This window comes from Peromyscus eremicus, chromosome 7, assembly GCF_949786415.1.
Source record: "Peromyscus eremicus chromosome 7, PerEre_H2_v1, whole genome shotgun sequence".
Lineage (NCBI taxonomy): Eukaryota > Metazoa > Chordata > Mammalia > Rodentia > Cricetidae > Peromyscus > Peromyscus eremicus.
Window position 1 is genome coordinate 26,743,295 of NC_081422.1, and position 16,158 is coordinate 26,759,452.

At 46.0% G+C, this 16,158-nt stretch overlaps 1 protein-coding gene across 1 annotated transcript in view; it reads right to left on the reverse strand.

The window, feature by feature from the left end:
* St14 (ST14 transmembrane serine protease matriptase) overlaps nucleotides 1–16,158 on the reverse strand; it is a 46,827-nt gene that overhangs the window by 13,292 nt on the left and 17,377 nt on the right. The window contains exons 2-7 of the mRNA XM_059267559.1: nucleotides 6,406–6,565; nucleotides 5,971–6,098; nucleotides 5,750–5,820; nucleotides 5,124–5,281; nucleotides 4,903–4,938; nucleotides 4,410–4,650 (exon numbers count right to left, since the gene is read on the reverse strand). Of these exons, the coding sequence (XP_059123542.1) occupies nucleotides 4,410–4,650; nucleotides 4,903–4,938; nucleotides 5,124–5,281; nucleotides 5,750–5,820; nucleotides 5,971–6,098; nucleotides 6,406–6,565 (794 nt within the window). The remainder of the gene's footprint in view (nucleotides 1–4,409; nucleotides 4,651–4,902; nucleotides 4,939–5,123; nucleotides 5,282–5,749; nucleotides 5,821–5,970; nucleotides 6,099–6,405; nucleotides 6,566–16,158) is intronic.

Below are 16,158 nucleotides of genomic sequence, written 5' to 3' on the forward strand. Positions count from 1 at the left end.
ATAAAATGTTTTTACATTAAAAAAAGGACAAATACTATAGAATTGTATTACATGATATATATAGAATATACAAATTCATAGAGACAGAAAGATTAGACATTATCTCAAGATGGAGAAGAAAGGAATATAGAGCAATGATTTCCTAAGTACAGAATTTCTGTTTTGTGTGATGGAAAAGTCCCACAAACGGACAGTAGTATCAGGACATAATAGTATGAATGTAATAAATCAATACAATTAATGTAATTAATGAATATCATAAATATAGTTATTGAATGAACACTGTGAATGTAATCAATGAATACCACAAATGTAATTTATATCATGAGTGTAATTAATAAGTATCATGAGTGTAATTAATATCTTGAATGTAATTAATGCCACTGAATTGTGAACTTAAAAATGGTTACAATTGCAAATATTATGTTTATTTAAAAAAATAAGGTGGAATGTAATCATCATATATTATATGTGTGTATGAAATTGAAGGCAGCAATGTTCTAAAATAAAATTTAAAAATACATAAATAAATAAATAAAAATAAATAAACAAATAAATAAAAAGAGCCAGGCAGTAGTGGCGCATGCCTTTAATCCCAGCACTTGGGAGGCAGAACCAGGTGGGTCTCTGTGAGTTTGAGGCCAGCCTGGTCTACAGAGCGAGATCCAGGACAGACACCAAAACTACACAGAGAAACCCTGTCTCGAAAAACCAAAAAACAAACAAACAAAAAAACCAAAAATAAATAAAAAGAACTAAAAAAAAAAAGTACTTATCTTAGTGGCTACAGTGCAGCTGGAGCACCCTGTGCCTTCTACAAGCTGCACAGTGAGAACCATCAGTGGTGTGTTAGGATTTGTGGCCCTTCCAAGGCTGTATTATCAGTCTGCAAAGTTCCCTGAACTATGGGCTGGTCTGGGGATCCATGGAGTTTTGAGATTCATTAAGTGAGTCAGTGAAGCTAACGTCAAAGAATTTGTCTGTGGGGTCTTCTCCAACCCAGCAAGAGTTCAGGACCCTCAGTCCCCCAGTGCTGATCAGCTGTCTCCTTGGCAACAGACTGAAGGCTTCGGGCAACTTCAGTGGGTCAACACCATGACGGATGGGTTTTCCATAGGAGTATCTGTAGCCACTATATTACACACAAACCCTTCACGTGACATAACCTTGCTTGGCCTCAGAGCCAGTCTGGATGCTTTAATCGAGCCTGGAGGAGCGCAGAACCTCAGATGAAAGCCCACTACCCTGGACTACCTCTTCCCCATAGCTCCTGCACGGACTTGTGCATGCCCAGCTCGGCCCACCTGACAGCTCCTGACAACAGAAAGCTAGGCATTGTTCTGTTTGTTTGCTTTGGAGAAAAGGTCTCACTATGTAGCTTTAGCTACTTGGGTCTCAGATATCTACCTGCCTTAGCCTTCTTAATATTCTCTTATTAAGAACATGCCAAATGCGGACTGGAAAGGTGGCTCAGTGATTAAGAGCACTTGCTGCCCTCCCAGAGAACCTGAGTTCCATTCCCAGCACCCACGTTAGACACCTCACAACTGCCCATAACTCCAGCTCCAGGGCATCTGGCACCCTCTTCTGGCCTCTGCATACTCATGGCATTCACTCACACATCATATCTATGAATAAGAAATAATGATAAAAATAAATTTCTGTCTCGAAAAACAAAAAAAAAATTTTTTTCTTTAAAAAATAACTTGACATCATTCTTGGTAGATGGTTTGTATTTGTTTCTTTTCAGAGCTGGGAATAAGCTCAGCTCCACACAAGCACTCAACTACTGAGCTATGGCCCCACATAAGCACTCAACTACTGAGCTACAGCCCCACACAAGCACTCAACTACTAAGCTACAGCCTCAGCCAATGCTTTTAAACCTATTGACTCAAAATCTCCATGACACTCCACAGAAGGCACTAAAACTACCCTGTCACAGATAAGGACACTGAATCACCGAGAGGTTAAAAAGCTTGCCCAAGATTCTATGCTTAGCATGTGATAAAAGAGGTCTGGTGGTGCACATCTTTAATCCCAGCCCAGGAAGCAGAGGCAGGCAGATCTCTGTGAGTTTGAGACCAGCTTTGTCTGCATACAGCCTCTATCTCAAAACCAAAACCAAAACCAAAACAAAAACAAAAAAAAACCCCACAAACAAACAGACAAACAAAAACCCAAAACAAATAGGAACAAAACAACCAACTACAGTATAATCCTTTCTAAAGGCATGCATGCACACGCATACACAAGTCAGGCTGAACCTAGTGGCGATTGGTCCCAGGTGGGGAGGCGAAGAGTCAGTGTGATGATCAGAGCTACCAACTTGATAAAATCTAGAACCACTCAGGAGATGAACTTTTGGACGTGCAAAGGGGATGTGAGTGGTGGGAGGTGCCATTCCCTGGTGGGGACCCTGGTCTGTATGAAATGGCGGGAGAGACATCAGGCATTCAGCACGCTCTGCTCCTGACTGTGATACAATGTAACCAGCTCCCTCAAGCTCCTGCCACTGTGACTCCCCACGATGGCAGACTGTGACCCGGAACAGCCAGATCAACTCTTTCTCCCTTAAGTGCGTGTTTTCAGGGTGTTTTTATCACAGCAACAGGAAACTAAGACAGCCATGGTCACTCTTCCGCTTACTGATTTCTCATTTTTGTCCCTACTGGAATTTCTCTTTATTATTATTAATAATTTATTTAACTTTATTTAATGTGACGAGTGTGAAGGTGTCAGATCCCCTGGGACTGGAGTTACAGGCAGTTGTGAGCTGCCATGTGGGTGCTGTGAATTGAACCAGGTCCTCTGGAAGAGCAGTCAGTACTCTTAACCTCTAAGCCATCTCTCCAGCCCCCTTTATTATTGTTGTTATTATTATTATTATTATTATTATTATTATTATTATCATTATTAGTTTGTATGTATGTGTGAGAAAGCATACGTGGGTGGGGGAGTGTCTCACACTTGTAGCCCAGGCTGTTCTAGAACTCACTAGGTAGTGCAGACAATCCTCTTGCCTCGGGTTTCTAAGTGCTAGGACCCAGTATGAACCACATGCCTGGCTTTCGGCTTCTTTTTGGGTGCAGGGGGTATTTCTTTTTTACATAATTAATAGATGGGAAAGATACTTATAGAGAGATGAGAAGGAGGCGTAGTCCTGACTGCTACGCTGTAGCAAAAGATGGTTCTGTCTTGGTTTGGGCCAACATGGATAGAAGGCTTTGACCTACTTCATCAAGAAGTACAAGGATGGTACTGACCATCCCCCAGTACCCTTGACAGGTGTGAGAAGAACTCTATCCTGACATGGGGTTATCTGGGATACCCATCTTGGGCTAGCCCCCCCAAGCAGGTATATTAATGATATCTTTATTTTCTGTATTCTGATGATCTGATATCTATGGTTTTGCCCTCCTTGTACCAGCAAGAGACTATTAGAGCTTCGCCTAACAAGACCCTTCAGATATCTGCCGGCCAATCCAGAGCCCTCATACTTCCTCCATAAGATTGTCCCATGTGGGGTCCGGTAGCAGACAGCTAAGGGCAGCCCCGGCTCCAGAGCCTGCTAAGATAATCCCCATGAGCCAATCTAAAGCCTGTTCCTCCATGTTGATTTTCTTTCTCTCTTTTCTTCTCTCTCTGTCTCTCTCTCTCTGTGTGTCTGTCTCTCTCTGTGTGTCTGTCTCTCTCTCTGTCTCTCTGTCTGTCTCTCTCTCTCTCTGTCTCCCCACCCCACCCCACATGAGAACTCTGTCTGCATGTATGCCTGCACACCAGAAGAGGGCATCAGATCCCATTATAGATGGGTGTGAGCCACCACGTGGTTGCCGGGAATTGAACTTAGGACCTCTAGAAGAGCATCAGTGCTCTTAACCACTGAGCCATTTCTCCAGGCCCAGGTTTTGTTTCTTAAATAAACCACTATATCTTCCTTACTCCCTCTGCCTCCCAGCTGACCTGGAGACCCCAGTGTTACTCTGTATACTGAGGTGAGCTGTGCTTTACTGAGCTGTGTTGACCATGTCCCTTCCTCTTGGGAACTGTAACAAGTTGCCTTTCCAATGGTAACTGTCTCCTGAACTGCAGGCCTGGCTATACCTGCTTCACCGGAAACTGCCTTTCTGACAGCAGACTCCAGTGCCCTCAGCAGTCAGGGAGGCCCACTTCTCTCTGCTGGATATGCACCAGCCTTGACTCAGCCAAAGCTGAGCAACTCCTGGCCCACTCCCTGGAGCTCATGCTGGTGTGCACCATACCTGCTCTCCACCGTCTGTTTCACAGTGGCCTGTGGTCAAATGTCACAGCCTGTATCCCAAACCTATACCACAATCAGTTCAGATGGCTCATCCCAGCAAGGGCCAGGCTCCCTCAGCCGGGACCTCCCTTGCTTCCCAGGATACTCACCGCACCACAGCATGTGGCTCCATGGGGCTCAGGGTATCATACACGGTGACCAGGTCACTGCCTTGCTCATCACAGGGAGCGACATCAAAGCTGCGGAAGGTGAGGCTCAGTGCAGAGTTGGCATCCCCCCGCAGGACCCACTGGCAGCGGGCATGAGCTGGGTAAGGGCTGTCGGGGAAGCCAGGGGTGGTGAAGCGCGTCACCTCCCCACCATGGGCATGCAGGGCAAAACTGCAGCTTTCTGTGTGAGAGACAAAACAGAAGGAAGGTGTTGACCCTGCAGGCCACACCCCGGGTCTAGCCCCACCCCCCAATACATCCCAAATCACCAAAAGCTCACTCAGGTAGACACAAGGAAGAGGGCTTCTTGGAGGGGAAGGGAAAAAAAAGGTATGCCTGTCCTTCAGCACCATCTAACTTCTGGGGACCCCACGGCTTACGGGCATCTGACAAGATCCCGCTCTTTCCCACCAGGGGTCAACATGACACTTACTGTCCCGAGGCCTCTGCAGCATTCTGGGGTCAGTGGCTGAAGAACAAGAAGGTAGACATTTCACCAAAACTATTTCCTTACTCTTGCTTCCTTATTACCAAAAGGGAGGTGCCAGCCAGCCAGCAGTCCTGGGGTCACCTGAGCCTGTGGGCGCTGATCTCCAGCCCCCCTCCTCTACAGGCTGGGCCACACACTCCCGCCCTGGTCTGCCCCATACTCACGGAAGGCCACCACAGAGGTCAGCTCGAAGGATTTCAGTGCTCGTGCTCGAGGTGGCAATGTGACCACTCGCTCCACAGCCATGGCTCGATCAACCTCTTCTGCCAGGTGCGGGGGGATGCTGAACTCTGACCAGTAGTAGGCGATGACACTACCTTCACTGCGGAAACAGGGGGAGCCTGAGATGTGGGGCTCCGGAGACCTGCATTCTCTACTACCAAGGAACACACGGCAGTTGAGGCTACTCCGAGAGACACTAGCCTGCCTCGGACTCTCTGTGCTGCCCACCCACTCTAGCCCTTGACCTTTGCTTGCTCTCTTGGTCTCAGCCCTCAAGCGGACATGTCCTGGGGCCAGCTCAAGTTTAGGAGTGAGGAGGAAGCCTTTCTGGACACCCCAACTCCCTCAAACCCAAATCTGAAAAATCAATGTCTTTCTGAATGTAGCACACGCCGCAGTTCCTGTGAAAACAGTGTTTGCAGACTTCCCCCAGCCAGCACCACTAACCATCAAGCCCTGCCGTGGAGACAGGAGGACCAGGTGTTCTAAGTCCGTTGCACAAAGGACAGACACATGATCCTATGCCCAGGCAGTCAAGGCCCACATCAGCGCCAAAGCCGGCACCCACCTGAACGCAATTATACCCGACCTCTTGTAGTAGGGACCCAGGACAGGAACTTCACTGTACAACTGCTTCAGCTGAGGGGAGAGGACAAGGCATGAAGCTGACCAAACAGTAGAAATGACCCTTCCCCGGGCTGCTCCCATGCTGTACCCCACCCCCAGCTCAGGGATCTGGAGGCAAAGATGAGCAGAGTCATGGTGGGGTGCTGAGACACAGAGACTCACCGCTTCCTTCACCTGGTTGGCCAGGCTTTTGAACTCCGTGGAGTTTGAATTCTCATAGGCATCCAGAAAGTTCTCATTTGTGACCCTCAGATGGCCATTGAAGACTTTTTGGACCCGAACATTCGAAACTGCCAAAGGCCAAGAAGTGGTCATGGACAATGATGCAATGTCACCGGTTCCACCCTGCTGCCCTCAGCGGAGAGGAACAGATGTGGAGGGGGCCAGATCTGACCAGTTCCCCATCACTCACCATCAAGGCCGGAAAGGACTCAGGGAGACAGTTTCCGAGGACACTTCCCACTAATCCTTCTCCTCCCATCCCCTCTCATCCCTTCCCCCATTCTCTCCCTGTCCATCATAGGTGGCCCTTTGTCCACTGAGGGAAGAGGGAACACTACCACTATGGCACCCTCCCACAGCTCCCACTGTACTCACAGTGAAAGTGCCACACCAGCAAGCCGGCCACGAGGGAGAGCAAGAGGAAGCCCAGCAGTATGGCCACCAGCACCACCCAGCGCCTGGGGCCTCGCTTCTCTACTTTCTTGGCATTGTTCGCAGGCAGGAACTCCACACCCTCCTCAAAGCCATTCATGTTCTAAACAGAAAGGTGTTTCAGGACTCAGAAACGCTCCCCACAATAGCTTCCCAGTCCCGGGAGTTCAGTGACATTCCTGTGAACTTGGGAGAACAATAAAGAAGGGGCTTCACCTACAAGTGCAGGGTCTCTGCACCCAAGGGCCTCCACCTGTTCCAAGATGCAAAACACCACCCCAGTGGAGGAAATGGAGGGGCTTCCGTCCACACCTCCACGGTTGGTGGGCATGAACTGCTTAACAAAACCCGGAGCAGGGTGCGCTGGCATATTCCTACAGGTCCAGCCCTTGGGACTTGAGGGCAGAGGATTAGGAGTTCAGGACCAGTTCAGCTACAGGAGGAGTTGAAAGCCAGCCTGAGCCACATGAGACCCTTTCTCAAGACCAAACCAAACAAGCACAGGACTTCGGGAGTGTCTACACCAGCGCTGAAGATCTGGATGTGGAAAACATCTTTGGCATGGGTGCCTGCCCACATGCAGGGAGAGCAAACAGCCCAAGAATGAAGGCGACACTGTGGGGACTTCTAAGACCAGCCTCGACTGTACCAATGCAGTCCCCTTGGTCACCTGGGCCAGAAAGTCTGTGGGCAGGATGGAAATTGCCCACCCTGTCTGGCAGCCTTACCCCTAATATTTCAAAGAAAGCAACAGCCCCACCTTGAACCCCACATTGAACCCCACGTTGACTACCTCAGCTGCAGAACAGAACTGTCTCAGGTTTCTGAGACACTGCTGCTGTTGCCTAGGTACCGTATGTCAAGCTCCAACCAACATTTCTTCTTTTTTGAAAACGTGTGTGTGTGTGTGTGTGTGTGTGTGTGTGTGTGTGTGTGTGTAGAGGACAACTTGCAGGAGTCAGGTCTACTTCCACCATGTGGGTTCCAGGGACTAAAATCGGCTTGATGACAAAGGCCTTTAGCTGCCCGGCCACCTTGATGGCTGCTCTTCAACAATTTCATACTGTATGTGATACATTCTGATGACTCTTCCCATGGCCCTCTCTTTCCCCACTACCCCTATCAGCTCCCCCTATTCTTTTTTTAAAAATAATTTATTTATTTTTATTTCATGTGCATTAGTGTTTTGCTTGCATGTATGTCTGTGTGAGGGCGTCAGATCTTGGAGTTACATTTGTGAGCTGCCATGCGGGGTGCTAGGGATTGAACCCAGGTCCTCTGGAAGAGCAGCCAGTGCTCTTAACCATTGAGCCACCTCTTCAGCCCCCTCACCCCATTCTTCCTAACCACTCTGGTTTTGTGGCCTGCCCAGACCCAATGCAGATAGTCACAGCTTCTATGAGTTCATGGTTACAATGGCTGAGTCTTGCTCCAAAATGGTGTTTTGCAGCCGTCCTGAATATTTCCCAGGTCTTACATTCTTTCCGCCCCTGTAACACAATGTTCCCTGGCCTTGGGTCTTAGAGGAAAGCAGTTTAAGTGTCTTAGGGCTAAGCACTCATCCATCATCTATTCCCAGTGCCTTGAGCAGTCAGAAGACTTTGCATTCCCTGCCCGAACCAACACTCGATCTGTCACATCGTCACAGCATTGACATTGGTATGACAGAACCCAGCCCCTGCCACAGTAGAAACTTTGTATCTCACAGTTTCACGCCATTACTTATCCGATCCCACAGATGCACATCTCAAAGGTAGGCACTTAAAAATCACTCATTCTACTTCTTCCAGAAGTCTCTATTATATAGAGCAGACTGACCTCAAATTCACAGATACCCCTGTCTCTGCCTCCCCCAGTGTTGGGATTAAAGGCGTGCACTCCCATGCCCAGCTCACTTTTTAAAATTATGTGTATCTGTGCATGTGAGTGCAGATAGGTGCCCCAGAAGGCTTAAAAAGGGGTGTCCGATCACCCGGAGCTGGAGTAACAAGCATTTGTGAGCTGCCTGATGTGGATTCTGGGAGACAATTTAGGTCCTCTGGAAGAGCAGCAAGCACTCTTCATTGCTAAACTCTGATTTACTATTTTGATAATGTAATTATAACATCCTTCCTTCCTTTTTTTCTCCTCCATCCTCCCAAAGTTGGAGAACCAAAGTTTAAAAACAAAACAAACAAACAAACATAAGCTAAGTGGTAGTGGCGCAAAACTTTAATCCCAGCACTTGGAAGGTAGAGGTAGGCGGATCTCTGAGTTCAAGGCCAGCCTGGTTTACAGAAAGAGTTCCAGGACAGTCAGGGCTACACAGAGAAACCTTTTCTCAATAAATAAATAAATAAATAAATAAATAAATAAATAAACAAATAAATAAATAAATAAATAAGTGTGTGTGTGTGTGTGTGTGTGTGTGTGTGTGTGTGTGTGTGTGTGTGTAAAATCACCAATAGGGGTAATGGCACATTTGTAACCCGAGCAGTCAACAGGCAAGGGACAGTAAGGACTGCCAGTTTGAAGCAAGCCTGGGCTACACAGCAAACACCAGACCAGCCTGGGCTACACAGCAAACACCAAACCAGCGTGGGCTACACAGCAAACACCAAACCAGCCTGGGCTACACAGCAAACACCAGACCAGCCTGGGCTACACAGGAAACACCAGACCAGCCTGGGCTACACAGCAAACACCAGGCCAGCCTGGGCTACACAGCAAACACCAGACCAGCCTGGGCTACACAGCAAGACACTGTCTCAAAACAAAACAACTCTCCCAAACCAAACAATTGAAAAATTGAATAAATAAATAAATAAATCTTTTGGTTCTTTTCATTAGACCATTTCACACACTATTGTTTCCTCTCCTATATAATTTGTTTCATTTGCTATAATGTTTCATTTATTTACATTTCAATAAACACTCCAGTTTTTACATGGAACTGCTAAGACCTTGTAATTCTTCTCAACCTTCCACATGTGAAGTCTGTCAAATCTCACTTCATTTTCTCCCTGTGAGCCTTTCTCCCAGAGCCCTCTGTCCTTCTCACGTCTGGGGTGGACTGCCCCATCACCTGGGAGCTTCCTTCGACTCTGTCTTGTGTTGAAGGCCCTGTTTGCTAAAATTCCACGTCTTCATCTCTTTGGCTCATTCTACTTTTATTTGGTTTTTGATGTTTTGTTTTTGTTTTTGCTTTTTATTCGTTTTATAAGCAATGTAGCCTAGGCTAAACTGGAACTCGTTATGTAGCCCAGAATGGGCTTGAACTCAGTGATTCTCCTGCCTCAGCTTTGAGATCTGCGATTGCAATCATAAGCCACTCTGTCCAAAACTTATTCCACTTTTTGTTTGTTTGTTTGTTTTGTTTTTGTTTCTCGAGACAGGGTTTCTCTGTATAACAGCCCTGGCTGTCCTGGAACTCACTTTGTAGACCAGGCTGGCCTCAAACTCACAGAGATCCGCCTGCCTCTGCCTCCCAAGGGCTGGGATTAAAAACCCACTGCCCGGCTCAATTTTTTTTTCTTTTATTTGTTTTTTATTTTATGTGTGTGTGTGCCTGAGTGTATGTATGTGTACAATGTATTACAGGAACTCACAGAGGTCAGAAGAGGCATTAGATTCCCTGGAACTGGAGTTACAGATGGTTGTGAGCTGCCCTGTGGGTGCTGGACTTTGAACCTGGGTCCTCTTAAGCAGTAAGCACTCTTAAACACTAAGCCATTTCTCCAGCCCCTTTATTCCACTTTTAGTAGCTTTCTAAGATGGAAAAGTTTTGATACTTTACATGTTTTTAAATATAGTTTTTATTTGTATCTATTCATCTGTGTGTGTGTGTGTGTGTGTGTGTGTACGTGTGTGTGTGTGTGTGTGTGTGTGTGACACACCTTTAATCTCAGAATTCAGGCATTCAGGAGGCAGAGGCAGGTGGACCTCTGTGAGCTCAAAGCCAACCTGGTCTACAGAGTAAATTCTAGAACAATCTGGGTCACATAAAGAGACCCTATCTCAAAAATATAAATAAATAAACAAAAATAAAAAATAAAAATATATACCTTTTTTTCCTACACTCAAATTTGTTGATAGTTGGGATGGGTATAGAATTATAGGGTTAAAATAATTCCCATTTTGAATTTTGAAAACACTACATTTCTAATTTTGCTTCTGAGAGACATAGATCTGTTTTCTTTCATTTAATGGTTTGTCTTTCTCTGAAAACCTCGAAATGAACTCTGAGTTGGCTCTGAATTTCATTATGCTGAAGTTGCCATATGTCCTCGGAATTTGGAAATTTCCATGTTTCAATCTAAGAGACTTTTTTGTGATATTTCTTGATTTATTACTCTCCTTCATTTTCTCTGATGTATTTTTTCCTAACTATATCAGTCCTTACTTATTCTTTCTCTGTATTAGCCATCTTAGGCTTTAACCTCTTTACTACACTTATTCACGTCTGCTACCAAAACTTTAATAAGTTTTTTTTATTATTTCCTCTTCTACTGTATCTTGTGTTTGTTTTATAGATGCATACTTTTCTCCTTATATTTTTCTTGAGTACCTTTCCTTTGTATTGAGGCTTTTCCTCAAATGCTCAAGGATCCTTCATTGTCCATTCACATTACAGATGAGATCCTAAAGGCTGTTCAAAGCACTGCGTGCATACACCACTGCCAAGCAGTCTAGTCAGATTTTCTACTGGGCACTGCCAAGAGTATATAGATCATTCTATGGTATGGTTTCACTGCTCCAAAGAACACACTGTTTTATGATTTCCTCATTGGATCTACACACAGCTACTAGCATCCGGGACCAGGTCGGGGAATAAACCCATCTCCCTTCCTCCACTCCTCACTATAGTCTTCTTCTGACCTTCGGTCCTCAAGTCATGATGTTCTCTGGTTAAATTTCTCCAACTCTCCTTCCCATCCACTATGGGGGTCTGGAGGGGCAGATGTCTCTTTGCTTGAGCAGAGATAAAGATTTGGAGATTCTGAACTATACATTTCCTGGTCTCACTCACATCTTCAATAACACTGAGGCCTGGAGGCTCAGAGGTAGAGTGCTTCCAACAGCCATAGGGTCCTGGGATGGAAGGAAAGAAGGAAGGAAGGAAGAAAGGAAAGAAGGGAGGGAGGAAAGAAGGGAGGGAGGGAGGGAGGGAGGAAGAAAGGAAGGAAGGATAGAAAGAAGGAAGGGAGGGAGGGAGGGAGGGAGAGTGTCTTAGTCACTGATCTACGACTGGGAAGAGACACTATGACCATGGCAACTCTTGTAAAGGAAAGCATTTGACTGGGACCTTGCTTACAGTTTCAGAGGCTTAGTCTACTATCATCAAGGCGGGAACATGGCGGTACACATAGTGATGGATCATTAGCTGAGAGCTACATCCTGACCCGAAGGCCTAGAGAGACTGGACCTGGCATGGTCTTTTGAAAGTTCAAAGTCTACAACACCTGTCCTCCAACAAGGATTACCCTTGTAATCCTTTCAAACAGTTCTACTCACTGGTGACCAAGTACTCAAATATAATGGGGGCCATTCTTATTCAAACCACCTCAGAGGGGAAGGAAAAAGAAGCCAATTTTGAGCTGGCAGAGAGGACATTGCCAATGCAATACCAAAAGGATATGTCCAAGGAAGATCTGATGATAGGAATAAATCTCCAAGTTCAAAGGACTCACAAATGGTGAGCAAGATAAATACAAAAGCGCAGTTTAAAAAAAAAAAAAGAAAGAAAGAAAGAAAGAAAAAAAGAAAAAAGAAAAAAAAAGATAAATACAAAAGCATAAATAACCAAATACATTGTGGGCACACTTGAACACCAATGAGAGAGTGCACAGCACCTCTGTCTTGTTCTCCCTCCCTCATGTTTTACAGTTCTCCATCACTTAGCTTTTTCTGGGTGTGTCCCCAGCTTATCCTTCAAGCCTTCTTAGTGTTTAAGACAGCTTCACTGAGGCTCAGTGGCCTTACAATCGATGGGACCTGCTTAGAGATTCTAGTTCAGAGCGTTGTTATGGTTGGCTCCGAAGTGTCGCCCACAGGCTTGCATTTTCAATGTTTGTTCCCCACATGGTTGTGCTTCGGAACCTTTGACAGATGAGCTGATCAGAGTGGGTGGAAGCTCGTCGTTAGCACAGGCCTCTGTCGGGTAGCCTGGCCATGGCAATGAAAAGCTAACAAACGTAAGCATATATTTATACTTGTGACACCAACATCACAGTCAAAATAACGAACGCGCCACCACCTCTAAAAGCCACCTTCTAAGTCCTCCCTCCTGTTCTTCCCCGATTTCCTGTCTCCAAGCAATCGCTCTTTGCTGTCACTGAAGATTTATTTGCTTTTTTCCCAGAATTCAACATGTATTAGTTACTTCTCTAGCGCTGTGAGTAAACACATGACCAAGGCAACTTATGGAAGGAAAGGTTGATTTGGGTTCCAGAGGGATAAAAGTCCATCACCATCATGGCGGGAGTGATGCAGCACGCAAGCGTGGCAGCTGGAACTTCAAGCTGAGGGTTTATATCTCCATCCGTAAGTGGGGAGCAGAGAGAGAAAGTCAAATTGGGAATGGAACATGACTTTTTCGACCTCAGAGCCTACCCATGCCCCGGGGGGTACACTTCCTCCAGCAAAGCCGCATCCCCTCAGCCTCCCCAAACAGTGCCACCAACTGGGGACCAAGTACAGAGATGCCTGAGGAAGTGGGGGGCATCTCATTCAAACCGCCATGCTATGTTAATGAAATCACTCAGTAGGCACAAAGACCCCTGTGGGAGCCAATGTAGTGGACTACACTTTCGTTTCTGTAGGGTGCAGATCTAACTGTGGAGTGCTGCATCCGTGTGACAAGTGTGTGTTGAACTGAGGAACCACCACCGGGCTGTTTCCCAAAGTGCTTGTGTCAATTAACATTCCCATTAGCAATGCGTGAAAATTCTAGATGGTCACGCCCAACCTAGCACTTGGTGTGGTCAGTGTGCTCGATAGTTTTTGTCAACCAGACACAAATTAGAGCCACCTGGGAGTACGGAACCTCAGTTAAAAAAATGCCTCCATCGGATTGACCTGTGGCATGTCTGTGTGGCATTTTCTTGGTTGCTGGTTGCTGTGAGTGGGTTCAGCCCACTGTGGGTGGTGCGATCCCTGGGCAGGGCGGTCTTGGGTTATATAAGGAAGCAGGCTGAGTTAGCCATGAGGACAAAGCTAGTGGACAGTGTTCTTCCAGGGAAAGCCTTGGCTCTTGTTTGAATCGTTGTCCCAACTTCCTTCAATGACAGGCTGTGGCTGGGCCATGTAAGCCAACTTTCCTTTCCTGCCCCAAGTTGCTTTGGGTCAGGGTGTTCATCACAGACTGGAAGCAAAGGAGGGAGGGAGCCTTTTCAGTTCCACGGATGCATGTGGCTCCTCACTGTGGCTGTAAACGGCTTCTCTCTGATGGCTGATGATGCTGAGTAACTGGCCGTGCGCTCCACTGTCCTCTGCTGACCTTGGCTGAAGTGTTTTCTCTCATCTTTCGCCTATTCTTTTAATGACTTACATGTGTTCCTGTCATTAGATTTGAGAGCTCTTTGCATATAGTCTAGATGCAACTTCATACATCCCCAAGGACTCTCCTCACTCAGTGGCTTGGGTATTAATTCCTTAGTAATGTCTTTTGATGAGGGTAGGGTTTTTTATTTGATGACGACCAACCTATCAAATTTTTCCCAAGAGCTTCTGTGCGTCTTTGTTTTCATAGTGTAAGGTATGGATGAAGTCTTTTTAATTTTCACAGACAGGTCTCCAATAATTCTATCATTTTTATTGACAAACTATCCTTTCTCCTCAGTACGACCTTTGTCAAATAAATGTTCATGAAATTAACTGTAGCTTTATTTCCAGACTGATTGGTTCCATCAAGCTACCTGTCTACCCTTATGTGATTACCATGCTGTTCATGTGCTAGCCAGATTGGCTCAGCAGGTAAAGAAAGGCTCTTTGCTACCAAGAAAGAACTGACTCCTGCAACTTGTCCTTGTGGTAGATAGCCAAATACCACCATGCTGTGTGCACACCCATACACACACACACACACACACACACACACACACACCCATACACACACACACACCCATACACACACACCCATACACACACACACACACACACACACACACACACCCCAACCAATCAATGTAGTTTAAAATTTTAAAGAAAAGTTATTGAAATTGTTTAGTAAAGTTGCAGAATTTAAGATCAATAAACAAAAACATACTGTATTTCTGTATTTCAGCAATGAACAATTGGAAAGTAATAGTAAGAGTTACCAGTTACAATGTTTCACAAAGGCAAACTCCTCAGGAGCTAGACTGTCAAAAGACATTCAAGATGTGCACACTGAAAATACAGAATATCGGCCAGGCAGTGGTGGCGCACACCTTTAATCCCAGCACTCGGGAGGCAGAGGCAGGCAGATCTCTATGAGTCTGAGGCCAGCCTGGTCTACAGAATGAGTTCTAGGACAGCCAGGGCTACACAGAGAAACCCTCTCTGGAAAAACAAAACAATACAAAAAAAAAAAAAAAAAAAAAAAGGAAAGAAGGAAGGAAGGAAGGAGAAAAAGAAAGAGAAGAAAATACAGAACATCAATGGAAGAAAACTTCAGAGACAAATGTGCTGCTGTATCCTGTTCATGCCTGAAGACTCAATATTGTTAAGGTATCTAATCTCAAATGTATCTATGACTCAATACGATCCTGACCAAAGCCCCAGAGTGTCTTCTGTAGACACTAATTGGCTGAATGTGAGATTCATGTGTAATGCAAAGCCCTGGAAAAAGAGCGAAACTGGAGGGCTCCCATGATGTGACGTCAGGACTAACTATAAAGGCAGTATTTTACTCCTAAAGTCGTACATTTCGTTTCCAAGAAGATTTTTCTTCCTTGAAGAGCACCACTTAGCGGCTGTTGTTAGTGATCTGAAGTCACTACCTTCTTGCTCTTTTTTAGAATGCAACAGAGTGTTTATTCAGCTTAGTTTTGCTTTTCTCATTCAGAAAATACACTTTTTTAAATTATAGAATGGGCCTCGGTTGTCCGGTGATGTTTAAGAATGAGAAAATGGGGGGCTGGAGAGATGGCTCAGCAGTTAAGAGCACTGGCTGGTCTTCCAGAGGTCCTGAGTTCAATTCCCAGCAACCACATAGTGGCTCACAACCATCTGTAATGAGATCTGGTGCCCTCTTCTGGCCTGCAGGGATACATGCAGGCAGAACACTGTATACAAATAAATCTAGAAGGAGGAGGAGGAAGAAGAGGAAGAAGAGGAAGAGGGGTTGGGGATTTAGCTCAGTGGTAGAGCGCTTGCCTAGCAAGTGCAAGGCCCTGGGTTCAGTCCTCGGCTCCGACAAAAAAAAAAGAAGAAGAAGAAGAAGAAGAAGAAGAAGAAGAAGAAGAAGAAGACAGGAGCCAGGGAGAAGGACTGACAGTAAAGTGTTTACTGTGTTAGCGAGATGACCCCAGTCTGGATCCCCACCATCCATACAAAAGCCAAGTGCATTGGGGTGAAGACAAGATGATCGTTGAGTGGGGGGCGGGGGGGGGGGTGCTCCCTGGCCAGCTAGCCTAGCAGAACTGGTGAGCTCCTAGTTCAGTGACAGAGCCTGTCTCAAAATAAATAAGGTGGAGGGGGACTGGAGAGATGGCTCGATGGTTGAGCACTCGCTGC